Source organism: Balaenoptera borealis (genome assembly GCF_965194805.1).
Source record: "Balaenoptera borealis genome assembly, chromosome: 6".
NCBI lineage: Eukaryota > Metazoa > Chordata > Mammalia > Artiodactyla > Balaenopteridae > Balaenoptera > Balaenoptera borealis.
Window position 1 is genome coordinate 54,610,927 of NC_138863.1, and position 22,611 is coordinate 54,633,537.

The 22,611-nt window shown below is 37.8% G+C and overlaps 1 protein-coding gene across 11 annotated transcripts in view; it reads left to right on the forward strand.

Annotated features, from left to right (window-relative positions):
- CCDC141 (coiled-coil domain containing 141) overlaps positions 1-22,611 on the forward strand; it is a 239,439-nt gene that overhangs the window by 135,198 nt on the left and 81,630 nt on the right. For all 11 annotated transcript variants that reach the window (XR_014246176.1, XR_014246177.1, XM_082397496.1 and 8 more), the window contains 2 exons: positions 666-860; positions 17,143-17,315. Coding sequence is in view for 9 of the 11 variants with exons in the window: in XM_082397496.1 (XP_082253622.1) it covers positions 666-860; positions 17,143-17,315 (368 nt within the window). In the remaining 2 variants the exon portion in view is untranslated. The remainder of the gene's footprint in view (positions 1-665; positions 861-17,142; positions 17,316-22,611) is intronic.

The following is a 22,611-nucleotide window of genomic DNA, read 5'->3' on the forward strand; positions in this document are numbered from 1 at the left end:
ACCCTCATGCAATAGAAAGTAAAAAACTACCTCTTTTCCTTTGTTGAAATGTTTATAAATCATTAATAGTGAAACATTGAGAGGTGAAACTGGGGTCAGGAAGGAGAGAATACTGCACAATAACAGCTATTAACTTTGTGCAGAGTAACAGGTCTTAATTTCAGTTCTAAGTGTAGGCAGATGCACAAACAACCATAGACTATGAGATTTCCCTTCCTTTCTTGTGCGTATTTGCCCACATTGCCAGTGAGACTAAATTGTGGGAGAGAAATGTTTTTATACTTAAATGAATAAAAATAGGTAAAAATGAGTTAGAGATTGGAAAACACTGATGACCATATTTTGGGTATATTTTCAGGTATTGTTAAGGGAAATGGCAAGTGACCTGAATTCAGGGCAACCAGACCCTCCATCAATCACGTATCCCAATTGACCTGCCCCTTTCTACTATCGTCCCCTGTCCCTTTTTAGCCTCTTTTCTGTGTCTCTTTCTTTTTTTACCTATGTCTCGATACTCAAACCTGGAATGTAGCATTGACTCCTTTATGATTTGAAAATAATGACAGGTTGCTGATACATTCAACACATGTAAATGTCCTCTGAGTCTTACCAGAGATTCCAAAGGGGAGGATGTGTAAAATAAACTGAAGCGTGCTCTCTTGCAGGAATGGAATTCCGCAGTGCAGAAGCTGAAGACAGAGGCACTGGGGATTCTGCTTTCCAAGGAGGATGTGGAGAAAGAACACCTACAGCTCTCTAACCAGAAACTGACTTGGCTTCAAGAGGAATTTGGTCGGCTCATGGTGGAAAGGAAAACCTGGTTAAAAAAGGCAAATGACTTTTTTAACAGCGCAAACAAGGTCAGTGTGAGGTGAAGCTGGTGATTTTAGGTCATCAGGGCAAACCAGTCAGAGACCCATGACTTCAACAGGCTGGAGCACGTCACAGAAATCTCGACTCCACTTAGAGTTTCAAAATTGATAGCAGCAAAAAGGAGCTTTTAAAATATATTCCTACTCTGGCCATTATTTTGTACTCAAAACTAAGAGATTCTGTGCTTTGACGTGTAAAAGGTCACTGAAAAAAAAAACAAAAAACAGGAGAATTTTATCTTAGAGCTCCCATTGTTCTGTTTGAGGTGGACATTTGTGCCAACACGGTAGTGTTTCTCCTGGAGGAATTGAATTATCATAAAATATATCAAGGTTATATTGATATAACCTTGATATATTTGACAAATAATTTGAAAAAAAAAAAACCCTTGAAAAAACCAAAAAAACCCTTGAAACTTTTACCAAAAAAATCTTTCTCTTTTTAAAAATCCTCTTTCATTTATTAGGTAAAGATACATAAATATTGCAGGTTTTTGGCATGCAAACCATAGGGCTCTGGTTGACTGCCCTGCCTTGGTTTGCCTTTTTTTTTTTTAATTGGAGTATAGTTGATTTACAATGTTGTGTTAGTTTCAGGTGTACAGCAGAGTGATTCAGTTATACATACATATATATCTTTTTTTTCAGATTATTTTCCCTTATATGTTATTAAAAATATTGAGTATAATTACCTGTGCTATACAGTAGGTTCTTGTTGGTTATCTGTTTTATATATAGTAGTGGGTATATGTTACTCCCAAACTCCTAATTTATCTCTCCCCACACACTTTGTAAATCAGCCAAAGGGAGATCTTGCTTTGGACTGTTTCCAGGCCTTCTTGAGTGGGCGAAGTGCTCTATTTTCATTTAAGATTGATTGTAGCACGTGGCTCTTACTGCATGGTAATGTTCATGTGTTCATATCACTTGAGTATCTGAGGATGGCGATAATGTTTGAAAAAATTTCTGCCTTTCCCAATCGAACATACACCTTCAAACTGCCTTATTGGAATTAATACCTTAAATTTCACTGACGTAAAACTGGGCACTGTGACAGAAAATTAATGGGGAACCCACAGAGGGTAGGTATATTGTGATTTAAAGTCATAACATCAGTAATATGAATACAGTGTCCTGGTAGGTATCAAAATTGTTACTTAATTTTGAATTTTTTACTAATAGGAAACTTGGAAAACATGAACAGTAAAGTTCCAAAAGAGAGGTGCTAGAATTATGGTAGAAAAAAAAACATGTCAAAGAAATATTTGTCAAATTATGGTTGTTTGGGATTTCTTTGTTTTAAGAGAAGAAACACATAATTTCTGGAGCCGTTGAGCTAAGTAAATGGTAAGTGCTGGTTAAATTTCTCTTCAATAGTCCTGTTTTTGAAAAAGAGATTTTTAAACTTACATTACACTCTCATTCTACAAAATGAGTGGGTCATCTTCCAGTTAGTTAATGCTGTTTCTAAGGAAAACAGTTACAGAACATGTTGCTATGGTAAAATGCTTCTAGCATAAGCTCTATACTTTATAGTCCTGCAAAATGGAGAATTTTTCTCTCTCTCTCTCATTCTCACTCCCTCACTCTTGCTTTCTCTGCTGTCATTGTCTGGTAGCTTGCCAGGGAAATTTTTCTTCTTACATTATTCTTGGGCCTTGAGGGAGGAAAAATGATATCTCTTGCAATAGTAATTTTTAAAAAATTGAAGAACGGAGTGGTACTTTTTCAAGCTTATACAGTAATTAAGGTCAAATCCTAACAAATCCTGTTTCTTAACCCTAAAGACTTGACTTCTAGATCCCGTTTCATCATTTGAATGCCCATGGCATTCAAATTATAATTAGTTCAGTTGGGACTTATCCATACTATAGAATTCTTTATAACCAAGTAGTACTTAGAAAGGTTTAGAATTTATTTTCCCTTTTCAAAGCATCAGGGAAATAATTTCCAACTCCAAATCTAAGAATTCAGTTTGAAAGATGATGGCTACTTTTACCTCAGCAAAAATGGAAGCTGGAGTTTGGAAAGTAGATGTTTAAATCATGACTCTTGAAATGAGTTATTTACCATATTATTAAGAGGCAATAAATGATGAAATAATATAGTAAATAAATCCGTTTAAATTAAAGAAGCAAATTCTTCTCAAGGCTTGTAAATGGCATTTTTCTTTTTGATTTATATTGTAGAATCTCCAAATTTTATAAAATTACCATTTTACCCCATTCTGGGCATAACACTCATAAATAACCTTAGTTAAAATAAAGCACTGGAGGGCCTTCCCTGGTGGCGCAGTGGTTAAGAATCCGCCTGCCAATGCAGGGCACACGGGTTTGAGCCCTGGTCTGGGAAGATCCCACATGCCACGGAGCAACTAAGCCCGTGCGCCAAAGCTACAGAGCCTGCGCTCTAGAGCCCATGAGCCACAACTACTGAGCCCACGAGCCTCAACTACTGAAGCCCACGCACCTAGAGCCCGTGCTCCGCAACAAGAGAAGCCACCACAATGAGCAGCCCGCACACTGCAATGAAGAGTAGCCCCCGCTCGCCGCAACTAGAGAAAGCCCGCGCACAGCAACAAAGACCCAACACAGCCAAAAATAAAAATAAATCAATCAATCAATAAAAAAATAATAATAATAAAGCACTGGATTTAAGGTATTAATATAAATTCAAAATCCCTTAAAATATTTTTTTCTAGTCTGAAAGTTTTGTTTTCACTAGTGAAGGAGTATTTTCAGTTTACATCTTCAATTTCTCTCCGAAGCACTGAACTTTCCTTTTGAGAATTCACTTTATTGTGCCTTGAGGGCCCTGGGTTTTTCTGATTGTGATCGTCTACATCCTTGATGAAGCCATGCTGCCAACAGCTGTGAGGGGTCTGAGACTTTTCACCCAACCTTCCAGCTAACATATTAACTTGCCACAGTTCATGGATGCTCACAGAAGACATGTGACTTCTGACTCAGTTTTGAAAGACTTTATTACTCAAAGCAAAAGAGGTAACCAGAGTGTCACATGTCACATCAGTTCCCCAAGTCCCAGTTCCCCAGGGGGCGATGCAGATGGACCCCAATGGATGAGGGCACCACTGCAGGGAAAGAATCCTAAACTTGGGGAATTGGCTGTTTTATAGCAAACAGTAAGCAAGCCTGCTCTTTGTCTCAGAGGAAGATGTTCCTTCAACCCTCAAGGTTGCAAATCCAACACTGAGAATGGCCCAGATAAAGAGGGGTCAGAGTCAGGCATTCTTGACACACCAGTAAGATGGGTAGGAGCAATGGAGACTCGCCCCACACATGCAAATAGGGATGTTAGCACTGTGAAAAAAAAAGAGAGCATCAGGGCTTTAAAAAAAGAAACGTACCTCGAAAACCAATTTCACTCTTGATAAATGGAATCATTTTTTAGCAAACAACATCTTGTTCCAAATTTGTTAAAGCTAAGTCAATATTCTTCAATTTCTGTGTCAAATACCAGTGTGAAAAAATGTTAGTGCCATGGGTAATATATGAATTAGTGAATGTAACAGCTTGAGTGTTTTTGCTCAGTAAAATGCAAAACATATGATTTTTAAGATAACCTTTAACTTTTTAAAATTTTGTTAAAATAAAAAGAAATGAATGTCATAATCTCATCTGCAGAATGGACTACTGTTAGTAAGCCTTCCATATCATATTTATTTCTTTTTCATCCAGATTTTTATCATGTGTTTCTGGTATTTTCTGTTGCAATCATCTGGAAACCCTCCTCTTTTCCCCTTCTTTCCTTTTATTGTCACCTGTCTCTCTCTCTCTACCAATTCTATCAATATCTAAGGATATTGTTATTTACTAGAAAAAAGTCACAATAATTTTTTAAATTGAAGTTACTAAATAAGTAGTGTGGCAAATTTATGAGAATAATTACTCTTTTGCTTTATGGATTCATTTATTTAATAAATATTTATTGAGCAACTACTATGTGTCAGGCACTGTTCTAAATGCTGGGGATATAGCAGAGAACAAAACATACCAAAAAAATCGATAAGCCAATGTAATTCCAATATGTGAAATTCAATAAAATATAATTATCACCTAATTGTCCACATTGGCAAGAGTGCCCACTGCCTTTACTCTGTAGTTTCAGGAGTGAAATTGATTACCTTTTAATCCTGCTAGGGGTTAATGATTACCCAAGGCTCAAGAGTCTGTTTCTTACCTAGAGAATGTCTAGTCTTTGGCTTGAGGTGTGACAGTTTGTACCTGGAATGAGCAATAGGTGGCGATGTTAGCACACAGGACCTCAGGAGTAGTGTTGCTACTGATGCTTTTCTTTTTCTTTTTTTAAAATTGAAGTATAGTTGATTTACAACATTATATTATTTTCAGGTGTACAACATAGTGATTCAACGTTTTTGTAGATTATACTACATTTAAAGTTATTACAAAACAATGGCTATATTTCCCTGTGCTGTACAATATATCCTTGTTGCTTATCTGTTTTATACATAGTAGTTTGTATCTCTTAATTTCATATTCCTATCTTGCCAGTCCCCCTCCATCTCCCCACTGGTAACCATTGGTTTTTTTCTCTGTATCTGTGAGTCTGCTTCTGTTTTGTTATATACATTCCTTTGCTTAATATTTTAGATTCCATATATAAGTGATAACATAGAGTATTTGTCTGTCTCTCTCTCTGACTTATTTCACTAAGTATAGTACTCTCTACGTCCATCTACACTGATGTAAATGGCAGACTTTCATTCTTTTTATGGCTGAGTAGTATTCCATTATATATACATACCACATCTTCTTGATCCATTCATCTGTTGATGGACACTTAAGTTGCTTCCGTATCTTGGATATTGTAAATAATGCTGCTATGAACATTAGGCTGTGTGAATTTTTTCAAAACAGTGTTTTATTTTCTTTGGATATATACCCAGGAGTGGGACTGCTGGATCATGCGGTAGTTCTATTTTTAGTTTTTTCAGGAACCTCCATACTGTTTTCCATAGTGGCTGCACCAGTTTACGTTCCCACCAACAGTGCACAAGAGTTCCCTTTTCTCCACATCCTCACCAACTTTTGTTATTTGTGGCCTTTTTGATGATGGCCATTCGAACAGGTGTGAGGTGATATCTCATTGTAGTTTTGATTTGCATTTCTCTGATGATTAGTGATGTTGAGCATCTTTTCATGTGCCTGTTGGCCATCTGTATGTCTTCTTTGGAAAAATGTATATTCAGGTCTTCTGCCCATTTATTATCAGATTATTTTGATGTTGAATTATATCAGCTGTTTATATATTTTGGATATTAACCTCGTATTGATCATATCATTTCCAAATATTTTCTCTCATTCAGTAAGTTGTCTTTTTCTATTGTTGATGGTTTCCTTTTCTGTGTAAAAGTTTTTAAGTTTAATTAGGTCCTAATTTGTTTATTTTTGCTTTTGTTTCCTTTGCCTTTGGAGACAGATCCAAAAAAATATTGCTATGATTTATGTCAAAGAGTGTTCTACCTATGTTCTCTTCCAGGAGTTTTATGGTTTCAGGTCATACATTTAGGTCTTGAATCCATTTTGATTTTGTTTTTGTATATGGTATGAGGAAATGTTCTAATCTCATTCTTTTGCGTGTAGCTGTTTAGTTTCCCCAGCACCACTTATTAAAGAGACTGTCTTTTATCCACTGTATATTCTTGCCTCCATTGTTGTAGATTAATTGACCATCAGTGTGTGGGTTTATTTCTGGGCTCGCTATTATGTTCCATTGATCTATGTATCTGTTCTTGTGCTAGTATCATGCTGTTTTGATTACGCAGCTTTGTAACATGTAGTCCGAAGTCAGGGAGCATGATATTTCCAGCTTTGTTCTTTTTTCTCAAGATTGCTTTGGCAATTCAGGGTCTTTTGTGGTTTCATATAAATTTTAGGATTATTTGTTCTAGTTCTATGAAAAATGTCGTGAGTATTGATTGCATTAAATCTGTAGATTGCTTTGGGTAGTATAGACATTTTAATAATATTAATTCCTCCAATCCAAGCAAATAGAATGTCTTTCCATTTCTTTGTAACATCTTCAATTTCCTTTATCAGTGTTTCATAGTTTTCAGAGTATAGGTCTTTCACCTCCTTGGTTAAGTTTATTCCGAGGTATTTTATTCTTTTTGATGTGATTTTAAATGAGATTGTTTTCTTGCTTTCTCTTTCTGATAGTTCATTATTAGTGTACAGAAAAGCAACAGATTTATCTATGTTAATTTTGTATCTGAAACTTTACTGAATGTTGCTGATGCTTTTCATAAACCAGATTCAAGTGGAGATTGAGCCATGTAACTCAAAGAACCCGAGATACTCCCTTTTCATTTTAGAGTTATCTGCTGCATTTGATGAACCTATCTGCTAAATCACTTAGCCACAAATACAAGTACAGGTTGATTGTCAACACTGGATGATAGCTGATTGGAGAAGAGTTTCTCTGGTTACCAGATGTTGCTAAGAGTTATGAGGACATGCATGAAATGCAAACATAACACCTGTTATCGTAACTCATCTTGATCCCCTCAAATTTTCATCTTTCATGATTATAGATGATCTCATTTATTATATTTCTAGCACGTTCACAAAAAAGAAGCTCTGGTTAATATGTATTGATCACCCAAAATCTATTTATCATTGTTTAGGGAATGTGGTTTGAATCAGAGATAAATATATATAATATATTTCGAGAGCAGAACAGTGTGAGCCTGTATTTATATGACAACGATGATTGAACCTAAAGCTGTAAAACATGACTGATGGGTCACGAACTTTCATTCCCATACTTTCTATTCCCAGCCATATGATTTCATTGGGGAAAGCAAGCAGGGGAGACCGAGGTCAAAACTACATGATCTGGTTCTTGGGTGATCGGCCTGAAAGCACAGGTGAAGCAAAAGTTGGGGCAGCCAGAGGAACATAATGGAAGCACTTTGAAATATAATAATTTTTATGGCTTCTACTGCTTCTGCCATCACTGCTGAAAAGTTGATGTCTTTTAAAAAGATGATGTTGCTTTTTCAAGATATTTACAGTGATACAAAACAGTAATGCCTACAGCAACATTATTGTTTCAAACAAAAACAAAATAATTAAGCACTGAGTTTGGTACATTTTAAAAAATTTATATACACACTATTCTACCTTTTTCAAAATAGATACATTTTAGCCAAGATGTGAGAAATAATTAACTAAAATGGTCCAGTTGTACTACAGATTGAAAGAAGAAACCTGTCCAAGTAGAAGATCCAAAAAACATTATCCAGAAGGAATTTGTTGAAGTGACAGAAATGAATTCAAGAAATTAAGCTAATTGTCACTAGACATCAAGGAAAGTATAATTACTTTCAGTTTCATAATTCTTAAGCAGCCTGTCTCCGATTTCTCACTTCCAGAACAACTTCCGTTTCTCTTAGAAAAGCAACTTGCTTTTATTCCCTCCCTTCTTCCACATTTGCCTTCAGCTAGTATGTTGTCATGCGTCATACGGGTACTTGAGCTAAAGCAGTGAAAGATACAATCCTTGTCTTTAAGACCCCATCAGCCTTGTTTAGAGGAGAGACAAGGAAACAGAAGTGTTGTGTGCTGTGGGAAAAGCCATGATGGAGTAAGCCTAGAGCATTAGGGAACACAGAAGAGATCCTTAACCTGACCCAGGGAAGGTATCAAGCAAGGCTTCTCTTAGAGGAGGGACCAGTGAGCTAAATTTGGAAGGCTGGGCAAGAAGGGATTAGGGGAAGGCTACATGGTACAGTGTTGTTTGGGGAACCTCAGGTAATTTATTTTGCCAGGAGTGTAGGTTATAAGCTGGGAGTGATGAGAGGCAAAAAGTGGTAGAAGAGGCAAGGGGTCAGGAACGGTCTTGAATAGCATGCTAGGAAGTTTCTATCTTATGCTAAACCTGTCCTTAAATATGCAGAGATACTAAGGTCTTGCAAAAATTATCATGAGGCAAACCTCCTCCTGTAGATGCAGATGATATCTTAATTTAATCTACTCCTGTGCTCCCTCTGAGAATGGTTTTAAAACTCGTGGTTTTCGAGCTCAGGGACAGGCTATTTATTTATTTATTTAACATCTTTATTGGAGTATAATTGCTTTACAATGTTGTGTTAGTTTCTGCTGTATAACAAAGTGAATCAGCTATATGTGTACATATATCCCCATATCTCCTCCCTCTTGCGTCTCCCTCCCACCCTCCCTATCCTGCCCCTCTAGGTGGTCACAAAGCACCAAGCTGATCTCCCTATGCTATGCAGCTGCTTCCCACTAGCTATCTGTTTTACATTTGGTAATGTATATATGTCAATGCCACGCTCTCACTTCGAGGGACAGGCTATTTAAACCACAGTAAACATTTGATAAAGATGGCTAAAGTATTAACATACAATTATTAGATATCTATCTAAAATAGAAAAAATATCAAAATCAAGGAATACCTTTAACATCTTACATTTCTCATGAAAGCCCACAACTCAGTCTACATTTAATAGTCTTATCATCAAGACACTCAGTTTTGTTGTCACTCACTCATGAATATCTTTCACAATAAAGCTATCAACTGAATTCTAAGGTATGAATGTATTAATTGGTTTCCCTTCTGTGCATAATTTCATACTGTTGCTCCCCTCCATTGGCAGTAAATATATTCTTCCTTGTATTACAGATATTTCTGGGTAGATTTACTTCCCTTTGCTAAATTAAAATTCCTTCAGGGTAAGTAACATGTCAATTTTACTTTGTGTTCACCAGAACACCTAGAAGAGTGTCTTCCAGGTAGTAGATGCTCAATAATTATTTGAATGAGTTAAAGCAGTGGAATATTAGAAACTGTGGAGTTTCAAGGCCAACTAACTACATTATACTGTTCATAAGAGATTATATTGATCCAAGGTAGTTGGGATTAGATCATTTTGAAAGAGAAGAGCTTAATTACTTTAATACACAGGAACACAAATTTCAAGTTCAATCTCTGTGTCATATCTGAGAAGGAGGGTAGTGCTGTAGAAAGAGACTTGTCATCACCCGTATCACCTCCTCTGAGAGGTCTTCAGGCAGCATTAATTGCTTTTTTCTTATTTTTCCCCTAGTATTTCTCTGTGCTCCTTAGAGAGAGATTGTCTTAATCATCTTTGTATGACACCTAGTGTTCAAAACATTTTGTTGAATGAATGAATAAATGATTGGCTATGTGACGAATCAATTTACATTTTGAGCTTGAGTTTACTCTTTTCTAAAATGGTCTAACACCTTGACGGGGTGACCTTGAGAGACCTGTGCTCAGAGCGGCAGATGACACGGATGAGGACCAGGGCTCAAGGTCCTCGCCAGCTCTGACGTGCTGGCATTCTTTGATTTTACTCTACACACATACTTTTTTTTTTTTTTTTTTAAAGGACAGTTTTTGGCAAGAGTTGTATTCTTATTTATTTATTTTAATATTTATTTTTGGCTGTGTTGGGTCTTCGTTTCTGTGCGAGGGCTTTCCCTAGTTGCGGCAAGCGGGGGCCACTCTTCATCGCAGTGTGCGGGCCTCTTCACTATCGCGGCCTTTCTTGTTGCGGAACACAGGCTCCAGACGCGCAGGCTCAGTAGTTGTGGCTCACGGGCCCAGTTGTTCCGCGGGATGTGGGATCTTCCCAGACCAGGGCGCGAACCCGTGTCCCCTGCATTAGCAGGCAGAGTCTCAACCACTGCGCCACCAGGGAAGCCCCACATACGTATTTTTTTCTGTGTGTTGCTTTAAGAACTGACCCTACTCGAGAGTATTTTCTTTAGCTAGTTTAAAAAAATATATATTTAATAAACAAGTATGTGGCCAAATGAAGTGCTGAAGAGACAATCATCATATAGCTTTATAATTTTTTTTCCTGCTTCTGAGTGTCATCTGACAATGCCGATAGCCTTATTCTGTTGGGTTTCTGCTTTTGGGTATGGTTTGATTGCCTTGGTTTGTCATGGGGAAGAGATATTCTTAGGCAGCTACCTCCATGTAAGTGAACTCCTGGAGAAAGCGAGTTTGCCTTTCAATCAACTGTATCACCCAACAGGAAAAAAAATAAAAATAAAAATAAATAAAATGGTCTAACAATTCTACTTCGGGGAACATTCAGTAATGAAAGTGATGAAAGTTCTTAAAATCAGTGATAAATGTACAGAATCTTTGCAGGGGAGAATTGGAGTGTAAATAAATAAATGGAATTGTGGAGTGTTAAGTGAATATATAGAAACATTTGCTAGGATGACACTTTTGTAACGTAATATAATGGATTTTGGAGCCAGGCTGCCTAGGTATGAATCTGGTCTCAGACATTTATTAGCTCTGTGACCTCGGGCAGTTACTTAACTTTCCTGTGCATCTGGCTTTCTAATCTGTAAAATAGAAATAACAATTATATGTGCCTCACAGAGTCCTTGCTTTATCTAAATGAGTTAATACATGACTAGTGCATGGAATGACCAAGCACTCCTATGTGCTAGCCATTATTTGTCATTATATATGCATTTAATACTGCAGTCGCCACTCTAACATGACCTCAGTGCTTTTGTTCATTTTCACACCTGCTCCACAGATTTCAATAAACATTTGTTGAATAAATGAAAAAAAAGTGCTTTGCACATTGCAAATGGACATATTCCATGTTAATATTCCCAAGATCATCCTAAAACCATTTAGGTCAATTTCGATAAAAGAAAACCAGAAATTATAAAGTGACTAGCTGACTAAAGTTCTACCTATGGGTCTAGTTTATATATCTCTAAGATGGACTCATCTCATAAAAAGTAAGAAATGGTCAATATATAAAGTTCCTCCAATTCCTTGTTAATCAGAGGCTTCAGATACACTCCACTTTCAATCCCAAATGCCTTCTGGTCCAGTGTTTTTTTTAGCTTTTCAAATTGTGAGGTAGAACCCTGCTTCAGGTGCCTGTGATTTTAAACACCTCTCAGTAACGTCACTGATCAACCTTGTAACACTTGTAACACGGAGGGAGTTCTGGGGCCCAGAAGCAACAACTTTGAAGAGGCAAGGAATAAGCCAGAGCAGTAGTAGGAGGCAGCAAGTTATCAGGAGATGAAAATTACATCACCCTGTTGCCCCCGTCTTCATGGCATTTGAAAGCTTGGACAGGACCTGAATTAGGAATCAGCTTGCCAAACTGGGAGCCACCAGAAGTTATCTCAGGTAATGTTTAGGAAAAGACACTGAAGCTTTTGGTCTTTTAAAAAACTGAACCCAGAGGAAAATTGAATCTCTGCAGATAGTGGAGTTCAGTGCTCGAATTAGAAGCTGAGTTAAGTTTTGCATCCTTGCTAATTATAAAGGTTCTGACCAAACTCATTCTCCAGCCTTGGGATTCATGAAAGGAAATGTTCAGGGTTCTACAGTGGTTTTTGTCTTCTTTCTTTTAATGTTGTTTCTCTTCACATTAGTCAAGAAGTAAACAATATTACTTATTAAACATCTTTGTGAAATAGCACGATATAAGAATTATGCTGCATGATTCATGGTTCCTGCTAAACGTATTAATCTCATAGATATTTTTAAAGGAATCAAATGTGCCAAGTCTTGATATCATCTCTGTTTGATTTGGTGCAGCCTGCTTGGGATCCTGTGCTTAACAAGGGAAAAAGGAAAGATATTTATTAGCATCTTAGAACACAAAACCTAAGCAACTCCTTACTCTTTCCCAAACCAGGGCCAAAAGAGCTGATTCGTCTCCTCCTTGTCTGCTTGAGAACTGAGTGGTGCTATATAAAGTAGTCAAGAAGAGCTAGAACCCAGAGGGAGAAAATATTATCCTTGTGCCTATATCCTTGTTTATTCCAGTCCACTCATAAAACCTCTATTTGACCTTCACACAAGGTTTGAAGAAAGAGGGGATGTGAAGGAAAAAAACCTAAATGTAAAATATTAATTCCAAAGGTGTTTATGTGGAGGTCACAGTGTTCTTGCTGGAAATAACCTGTTCTGTACCATGTGTGCAACAAAGAGATTCTTTCCAGACTGGATCCAGTATATCAGGTTCCTTACGGATCTGGTAAATACACAAGCACTCAGTTCTATTCTGGGGGTAGATTAAGTGAGAACAATGATACTTAGATCATTTTCTATGTGGGAATAAGAGAAACGAGCTTTGCATATGATTCAGACAATCGCAGACAGTATAATCTTGAAAGAGGTCTCCTCTTAAAATTAAGAAATTTAACTACATCTGTGTCTATAGATTATTCCCATTAGGGTTAAGTTAGGATTAAGGGTAAGGAATAAGCTCTCTTACAGCATCCAGCCCATCTTACCTATAGTAGATCTTTGTAAATATATTCGTTGAGCCAATGAAGGAAAAAAATCACTCACCTCCTTTCTACTGCTATAGTTCTATTAAGTGTGATACATAGAGCAATTCATAAATACTTTCCTGACACTTTGATCTTTCTGAGAAAAAGCTCTGGAAGAAAATCTGGCTATTTTAATTGTAAGTTATGGGTTATACTGGTCCTTGATCTACCACCTCCTCCTTCTAGTGAATGTTTAGCTCTTCAATTTATTTCCGTGCCATTAGGAAATGATACTTTTATGATAACCTTCAGGAATAGGGTGGAGTCACATCACACATGCGTTTAATGTACAAGTGGCTTTAGAATCTAACTCCTATGAAGATGAGACCAGTGGCCAAGGATCTGAGAGTAGCAGCTGTTCAGTGGGGACACGAGGAGAAAAAGCCACGTAGGATGAGTGACAGGCAGCAGGTGGCCGTGCTCTTCTCAGTGATTTTTCAAAGATGTGTCTGATCAATCAACATTTAGAGTAAGAACCAGCAAATATTTTCTGAGTACTTACTACATTTCCACCATCGTGCCCTTGTTACTTTCATATGTTTTCCTTCTTTAATTCTCAACAATAAACATGATATTTAGTAAGGTTATAATGGCTTAATATTAAGATAGAATGGACTTAAACTTACAGACAAGAAAAAGCCCTTTTGAAGTCTGTATCCTTTCCCCAGTCACAGTAAGAACTTGAGAATTATCTTAAAGAAAGAATGAAGTGAATGTCTTGACATCTAAGTATAGATTTATCCTTATTTCTTCCTTTATCCTAGCTTGGTGGCTCTCAGTCCTAAGTGTGAGTATGTATTACTATAAGCATATATTAAACTTTAAGCATGATTTAAGGGAGTTCATGATTATTTTGACTACACCAGATTTTTGCTTTAGGCACTGACTTTAAAACTAACCCTTGATTAACAAGGGACTCCAATTTATTCAAAGTAAGCAATAAAATTAAAAATATAAAGCAAAATTCCAGAAACAGTGGTTATTGCCTAGTGGTGTTTCAGTGTGTTCTGGAAAGATCCAGGAAGCAATTCAAATCATCTTTTCTAACATCAGCATCTTGAGCCATTTGGCTCTGTTGCCAACTGCAGGAAAGAAAAAGGATCAGATAAGGAAGAGTTCTTCAGGTTCAAAGTTTCTTTAATAAAGCTATCTTTCTTTTACAGTCCTATAAACATAAGAGAAATAGCTCAATCTTTCTCTGTATCCTTTCTCACCTGTAAGAAGGAAAAGTAGACACTATTTACAAAAAGTAAGTTTTTAAATCCTACCTTTTCCACCTAAGATTAACAGTCTTCTTGGAAATGCCCCTCTCTCATAAGCCTGCCATAGAAATCCTTTGCTACATGGCACCAGAGCCCAGGATTTAAGAGCAGAGCCCTCGGGGCCAGACAGATTGAGTACAAATACCAAATCTGTCCCTCAGCACAAGTATGACTTGGTGAAATTTATTTAACTTCTCTGAGACACAGTTTCCTCAGTCATATAAAGGGAATAATTTCTTGCTCCCTCCCATGGCTCTTAAGAACAATATGCCTGGAACTCAGCAGACGATCAGAAATATTTATTGACGAAATGAAAAGTAATTGTGAAACACGAAGTAGAGAAGAAGCACATAGTTCTCATTAAACTGTAGTGATTATTTGTATTACTTCCTATCATCTGGTAAATAAATGGGAATGAATTTGCTTTATACACTCTCAGTAAATGCAGATTCAGAAGACATGAGGACATTGGTGGGAAAACAGAATATCAACATATAAGTCATATGACACTATCTGAAAGATTTCATTTTGTAAATTCAAATTTTGTCCAGTTCCAATTCTGCCATTAAAACTCACTCCCTTTGGTGTGGAGAAAAGGGAACCCTCCTAATGTTGGTGGGAATGTAAATTGGTTCAGCCACTATGGAGAACAGTATGGAGGTTCCTTACAAAACTAAAAATAGAGTTGCTATATGATGCAGCAATCTCACTCCTGGGCATATATCCAGACAAAACTATAATTTGAAAAGATACTTGCACCCCAATGTTCATAGCAGCACTATTTACAATAGCCAAGACATGGAAACAACCTAAATATCCATCGACAGATGAATTCATAAAGAAGATGTGGCACATATATACAATGGAATATTACTCAGCCATAAAAAAGAATGAAATAATGCCATTTACAACAATGTAGATAGACCTAGAGATTATCATACTAAGTGAAGTAAGTAAAGAGAAAGACAAATATCATATGATATCACTTATATGTGGAATCTAAAATACGACACAAATGAACTTATCTATGAGACAGAAACAGACTCAAAGACATAGAGAATAGACTTGTGGTTACCAAGGGGCAAGGGGGGTGGAGGAGCGAAGGATTGGCAGTTTGAGATTAGCAGATGCAAACTATTGTATATAGCATGGATAAACATGTTCTTACTATATACACAGGGAACTATATTCAATATCCTGTGATAAACCATATATATATATAAAACTGAATCACTTTGCTGAACAGCAGAAATTGACACAACATTGTAAATCAACTATACTTCAATAAATTAAAAAAAAAAAAACAACTCACTCCCTTCAAAGGTGGCCAGGTGCAGAGGTATTGGTGCTGTTACACAGGCCCACGGCTGTAACCTCTACATTTGGCTTAAACTGTGTTCCCTCAGCATCAACCCAGCCTTGCTCCCCTCTCTGGTCTCTCTCAGTTCTCAGTGGTAGTCGACTCACGAGACCATTGCTCTCATTGTGGGGTCTTCCTAGTTCACCTGGTGGCCCCCTGCTGAGCTCACTGGCTTCCACTGTAACAACCCAGAAAGGCTAGGCTTCAGGCCCCTGCTGACTGTGGCCCAGTCAAGCTTCCTGGGATAGGACTGTTCTTCAGAGTGGTGTGGAACACCCTGTAAGGTGGCTTCTTTCAGTACAGCCAGAGGGCAACGTGGCAAGAGCTCCCTTGCTGTTCACCTTCTCTTCAACTTACCTAACTCATCTCCTGCTCTCCAGGCCCAAGTTCACAGATGGGCTATCAGGTGACCTATGAAGACCATGGCACTCTGATCTCTTTTTTCCTCATATTGCCACAGTCCTCTTTTACTGCTTTTATATCATATATTCCCCTTTCTTAATGCCAACTAGGCCTTAATGGCCAAAAGGATAGCTCGTCTCTACTCTGTGTTAATTCTATAAGCTTAATCCCCCATACCTCTGCTAATAAAGGAAGAAAATAAAGAATTTCAAAAATCTTCTCTCAAGACAGTATCTTGGTTTGCAAGGTGATGTTTTTTCCTGCATAATCCTGTTTTACATGTCAGAAGCTAAATATTACGTTGGTCTTAGTCTTTGCACTGTTTCAGAACCAAATTCCAATCTTCTCTATAGACAGACAGATGCCTTGGATGGAGCAAGCAGAAGATCTTTTACTCAGAAAGGCAAGGGACAAAAGCCCCAAAATTTTTTGAATACTTCCCCATGGTGTTTCAGGTTCAAAGTGCAATTTATTGGGAATTTTTTTAAGGAATATTACAGAGATATTCAGGTTATGAAAGTCTGCATAATATTTTTAAAACATCTCATCCGTTAGTTGTATCCAGTACAGAATATGCAAAAAATAAATCTGGCTCTCCAAATTTTATATAGTTATAACTGTGTTGTATAGGTACATTCTCAATGTAAACTATTTTGGTAATTTTATGGGATTGACATTTATCTGTGCTGAACTAAACTACGATCAGTTTCCCTAAATGGAGCCTTAAAGCTCTACAGCTATTTTCTAAGACTCAGATTGTTGTTTTTGGTTATGATCAAACCAATAAATTGAACAGGCTGGTTTAATCTCCAGTATTTTGTATGCACATTGATGTAGACTTTAAACTAGATGAGCAGAAAATGAAAGTATGTTTTCTTTGGCAGGCATTTGATGTGCTTGGAAGAGTTGAAGCTTACCTTAAGCTCCTTAAATCAGAAGGTTTAAGTCTGCCTGTCTTGGCAGCGAGGCATGAGGAATTACACAGAGAAATTAAAGACTGCACAGCTGATGCTTTGCAAGAGGGACAAGCCTTAATCAACGAACTAGCCTCCTGCAGGTAAGTGAAGTCTATTTCTTCCTCAGCGTGACAAGCTTTTTCACAGTTTCCACAGTCTGTTAAAAAATAAGTTGCATGATTTTTTTCCCTACTTCTGATGTTTTACTGCATTATGACATGGCTTAAAAGGTTCTATTGAATTTTGGTCAACAGTAATTCTGAACACAGCATTGCTCATCCAGAAGTGAGGCTATATTCTGACCTGAGGACATGAAGATGCTAAAGCTTTCTTTCTATGAGTTTCTGAGGAGGGAGGAGGGAAAGAACAAAAGAAGAGACAGAACTTTCCTTCTGTACACTTTTTATATCCTAGCATCTCCGTGGGATTTCTTCCTCCCTTTTAATTCGTAAGCCTTGAGTCTACTCTGTCCCTTTTTTTCCTTTCTGGAAAAAATAAAGTTCTAGAATTCCCTTTCATTTATGAGCTTGATGGCTCACCAAGCAAAACCCTAAGTAAAAGATGACATTATTATTAATTAATAATAATTACATTTTAAAAAATTGAGAGCCCACCACATGCCTGGCACTGTCTCAACAGCTTTAGAAGCATTATCCCATTAATCCTCACAGCAACTCTACAAGGCATAGAATATACTATTAATGTTCTCTTTTTACAAGCAACTGAGATACAGAGAGGTTAAGTAACTTGCAAAAGGTCATGCCGCTGGTTAGTTAGTGGCAGAGCCAGAATTTGAATTCAAGTGCATGGATCCAGATTAATGGTCAAGTGCATCCTAGACCACCTGCCCTCAACCAGTGTGCTAGGGTGGGTTGTTTTTATGAGCACATTCAGTGAGTATATCAGTGTGATATACTCTGATATATCTTAGAGTTGGGTGGGAATGAGGAGAGAGAAGGACCTTGAGAAGCAGAAGGAGAATGCAGTGAGAACGTATGATCAAGCATAGGGATTGGAAGACAAAATGGAGATGACAGAAAGAGCAGATCATGGAACAGATACTGACTAGGAAGAAATGATGGCAGGGCTTATGTTTTGACAGAGAGAGACAAAAAAGATTCTACAAACGGGGTAAGCCCTGTTTTTATCTTCCATATCCATAATCCCCTTGAAACTCGAAGACATTCAATTTGAGACACCATGAAATAGGTCAAATGTAGTAAAAATTATTTTATTTCTGTTTAAACCCTCATTCTGCTCTATTTTAGACATGTTTACAAGGGTTGATTTGGTAAGTTTGGGTTTAGGGAATTTTCTTTTCAGAAGATAATCTGAGTCCAGACAGATACCTTGAACCAGGGCTTGTGATGGTTGCTATGGGACCATGCAAAGTCAAGATCAGAAATAATCCAAGATACTCCAGCAGGAGCTAAAAAGCTGAGGCTATGAAAAGGGCAAATAATTCTCACCTTTGGAAAACTAACAATAGCTGTAGTTACTAAGTTTCCTTACTTTGGCTCCACGTCATGCATCGGGTAATGGTGTGTCCACTCGGCTCTAGGAGAACCAGTGTGCTCATGTCTGGCCCCTATGGGTATGAGAGCTCCTTTCTCCCCTCCCCTGCTACAGGTCCAGTCTTCTAGAATGTATAAGAGTCTTGGACCAGGCAGAAGATATCCTGTGGGGTGCCTGGACTTGTTGTGCCTGGACTCAGTGTACCTGTTTGACATTGATCTGAGTCATGTGATGATGGATTAAGTGGTGAGGTCTCCGGTTGTAATTGGGGAATGGTCTCATGTCAGTTTAGTAAGTAGGTCTCAAAGCTCAGATACATACTATTTCTCTGTTCAGGCCACTCTTTACTTGTGGTGCTTTCCCTGACTTTAGACAGTTTCCTTTCATGCGTGGGTGGATCAGGAAGCAGCCAAAGACCCCTCCCCAGATCTGAAGATCTGCCACTGATACGCTGCCCCAGGAATTCTAGGTGCCTTGGCCCCCCCCTAAGTCTGATCTCTGTATCTTCAAAACAGTACATCCTTTGGACTCTGTTTTGTTCCACTTTCCTGAGCTTTGGTCTGGAAATTACCTCCCAGGCAGCAGGTTGATGCCATCATAAGGCTCACCTCATTCATTTCCCTTCTCTCAGGGATCACTGTCCTGTGCTACGTGTCCTTCAATGTCTGAGTTGTTTAAGGCATGAGGATAAATCCAGTCCCTGCTTCTTGACCAGAAACTGAAGTTCCGTATTTAGTTTTCATGCTTAAGTCTTAAGAGTAGGAAAGCTGGTCACAAGTTATTACTGCTAAACTTTATCCTGTTTGTTCTAATCAGTAATGTTTTATTTTCAATACTTAAATATAAGAGAAGTGCTTTTATTTTACCTTACAGTCTATTTTCAGGATTCTAGTGATTCTTTTTGGCCATCCATTTTGTAATGGTCGACATGTTTATTTACTTAGCTAGTCTCATTCTTTTTGCCTTCTTTGCTCTTTCTAGTCTTAAATTTTACATATATATTGTTTTTCAAAGGGACGTCTATAGTTCTGTTCTTCAGGTTGCAGACTGAGTCTTAATAGAAGAAGTAATAGTTAGGGACCATTTCAAGAAACTTGACTTAATGGTAGGTAACTGGATTAAAAAAAAAAATTAGCAGTGTGGTTTCTGTCAACATCCTAGATATATGAGCGTTCATAGTAGTTCCAAGGTGTTTGGTTGCCCTGAGATTTCACAGTATTTTACAAATCAATACTATTTCCATTTTGCAGGAGGAACTGAAGGTAAAGTGCAATTGTTACTTGGCAAAGGACATTTTTGATTTAGAGGGTAGATGTAGAATAGAAATCCATTAGAAGCTGAATTGAAACGCATTAGAATCTCAGTCGCAAACCAGAGCCACACATAGTTACTGACCTCAATCCCATGCGTTCCATTTGGGACTTGCTTCCCTTCCTCATCTAATGATTTATCTGTTCAACGACCTGGGTCACCACCATGCGAGAGAAGCAGAAGGAGATTTCAAGTTGCAGCCACAGCTGGGGTGAAGGTGGAGTTTAGAATAATGGCAATGGAAATAAACATAAATTCCACAGAGAAAAGTATGTGTTACTGAACATCACAATGGCTTCCTAGACTTCTGAATGCCAGCCACACTACTAGGACACAAAACACTAAAATTCCTACTATCAGACATTTGAAAACTGGTGTGGATAAGAAGCTTAGGACTTAGTATCAGAGGAGTTTTTTTTTTTTAATTAATTTATTTGTTTATTTATTTATTTTTGGCTGTGTTGGAGAAAGTGAGGGCTTTCTCCAGTTGTGGCAAGCGAGGGCCACTCCTCATCGCGGTGCGCGGGCCTTTCACTATCGTGGCCTCCCTTGCTGCGGAGCACAGGCTCCAGACGTGCAGGCTCAGCAATTGTGGCCCACGGGCCCAGCTGCTCCGCGGCACGCGGGATCCTCCCAGACCAGGGCTCGAACCTGTGTCCCCCGCATCGGCAGGCAGACCCTCAACCACTGTGCCACCAGGGAAGACCCTCAAAGGGGTTTTATTTCATGCATTCTGAGAGCCAAAATAATGCCATGACTTTTAACTTCTCTGAACCTCAGTTTCCTCATCGGTAAAATGGAAGTATGCATTTTATAGAGGACGTTTTAATCAAATGCAATAACACCACTCTGGCATATAGAGAGCGCCCAATAAATAATTGGTTCACTTATTTATTTACCTTCTATACAAAGAATTTTAAAAGCAAAATATTAAGAGTTACATGGTTGCTTCAGATGACTACGGCAGAGTCAGCTGTACCAAATCATATTCATTTTCACTAACTGGGGAAGGTTATATTAGAAATAGAGCAGATAAACATTTATCTTGAGGTAATAAAGGCAAAATTTAGTACTGGGGCAGATAGGAATTTCAGAGACCCTTAGATCTAATTTTTTTCCAGTTAGTTAATAAAATAGGACTTCAGAAGTTCACATTTATATAAGATGAAGCTTCCCAGTAAATCTGAGAACTTTGTCGTTATTTTAGGAACAGATCCACACTATTTTTCTATCCTGGAATCAAATACCTTTGAAATTGGAGCAGCCTCACAAAATAAATGATGGTTATTTACATGTTTCCTTGCCCTTCTATTTCCTCCCTAATGCTCAGGTGATAATTCTGAGTCATTGTTAAATTGTTTATTATCTTTTCAGAGTGTGATATCTGTGACATAACCTAAGTACACTTTAACATCAAAGGCATTTTAGCGCATTCGTTTGCATTTAGTTATGATGCGAGTTACCTATCATGGGATCTGATAATGGTCAAACCAGGCTTACAGTGAGGTTGAAAGCTCTGGATTCCAGCCCTCTCACCTCCTCTTAGGCCTTGCTTGGCATCATCTCTGAGCACCGAGTGTAAAGGTAGCCCAAAGGTACCCTGCTGCCAAGCAGAATACTGCACTTATTAAGCCACAGGAAGCTGTGGTGATTGGAAATGCTGGGTCGGAGACCTTGTGTGAGGGTGAAGTTTTCCATAATTGGACAAAAACTACGAACCTCCTTTTTTGTGTTTCTCAGTGAGCTACCAATTCAGAACTCAAAAACAAGGAAACCATAAACAAAAGACAACCTATGAACTGGGAAAAAATGTTTGCAAATAATGAGACCAACAAGGGCTTAATTTCCAAAATATACAAACAGCTCATACAACTCAATAACAAAAAAACAAACAACCCAATCGAAAAATGGGCAGAAGACCTAGATAGACATTTCTCCAAAGAAGACATACAGATTGCCAACAGGCACATGAAAAGATGTTCAACATCGCTAATTATTAGAGAAATGCAAATCAAAACTCCAATTAGGTACCACCTCAAACCATTCAGAATGGCTATCCTTTAAAAAGTCTACAAATAACAAATGCTGGAGAGGATGCGGAGAAAAGGGAACCCTCCTACACTGTTGGTGGGAATGTAAATTGGTGCAGCCACTATGGAGAACAGTATGGAGGTTCCTTAAAAAACTAAAAAGCTACCATATGATCCAGCAATCTCACTCCTGGGCATATATCCAGACAAGACTATAATTCAAAAAGATACAAAACTCAAAAACATAGAAACACCCACTAAGACCAGGCTACCTTATAAAGTATTCATTTGGCTTTTCCTGTCGCTAAAATTAATTTAAGATTTACAGGTAAACTTGCTTCAGCATTGACTCAATTTCTGTTCCTGCATAAAAGACTGTTCCAGTTTTCATTCTACCATGTTGTGGTGAACTTAAGCTTATAAACCTCATCCTGACTGAATACTTTGCTTTCATATAACCTTAAGTATTGCCCTTTTGCTCTAACATTTATTGTTATTTACTTAATGTTGATTCTTCGTATTTTCATATTTTACAGAGAAA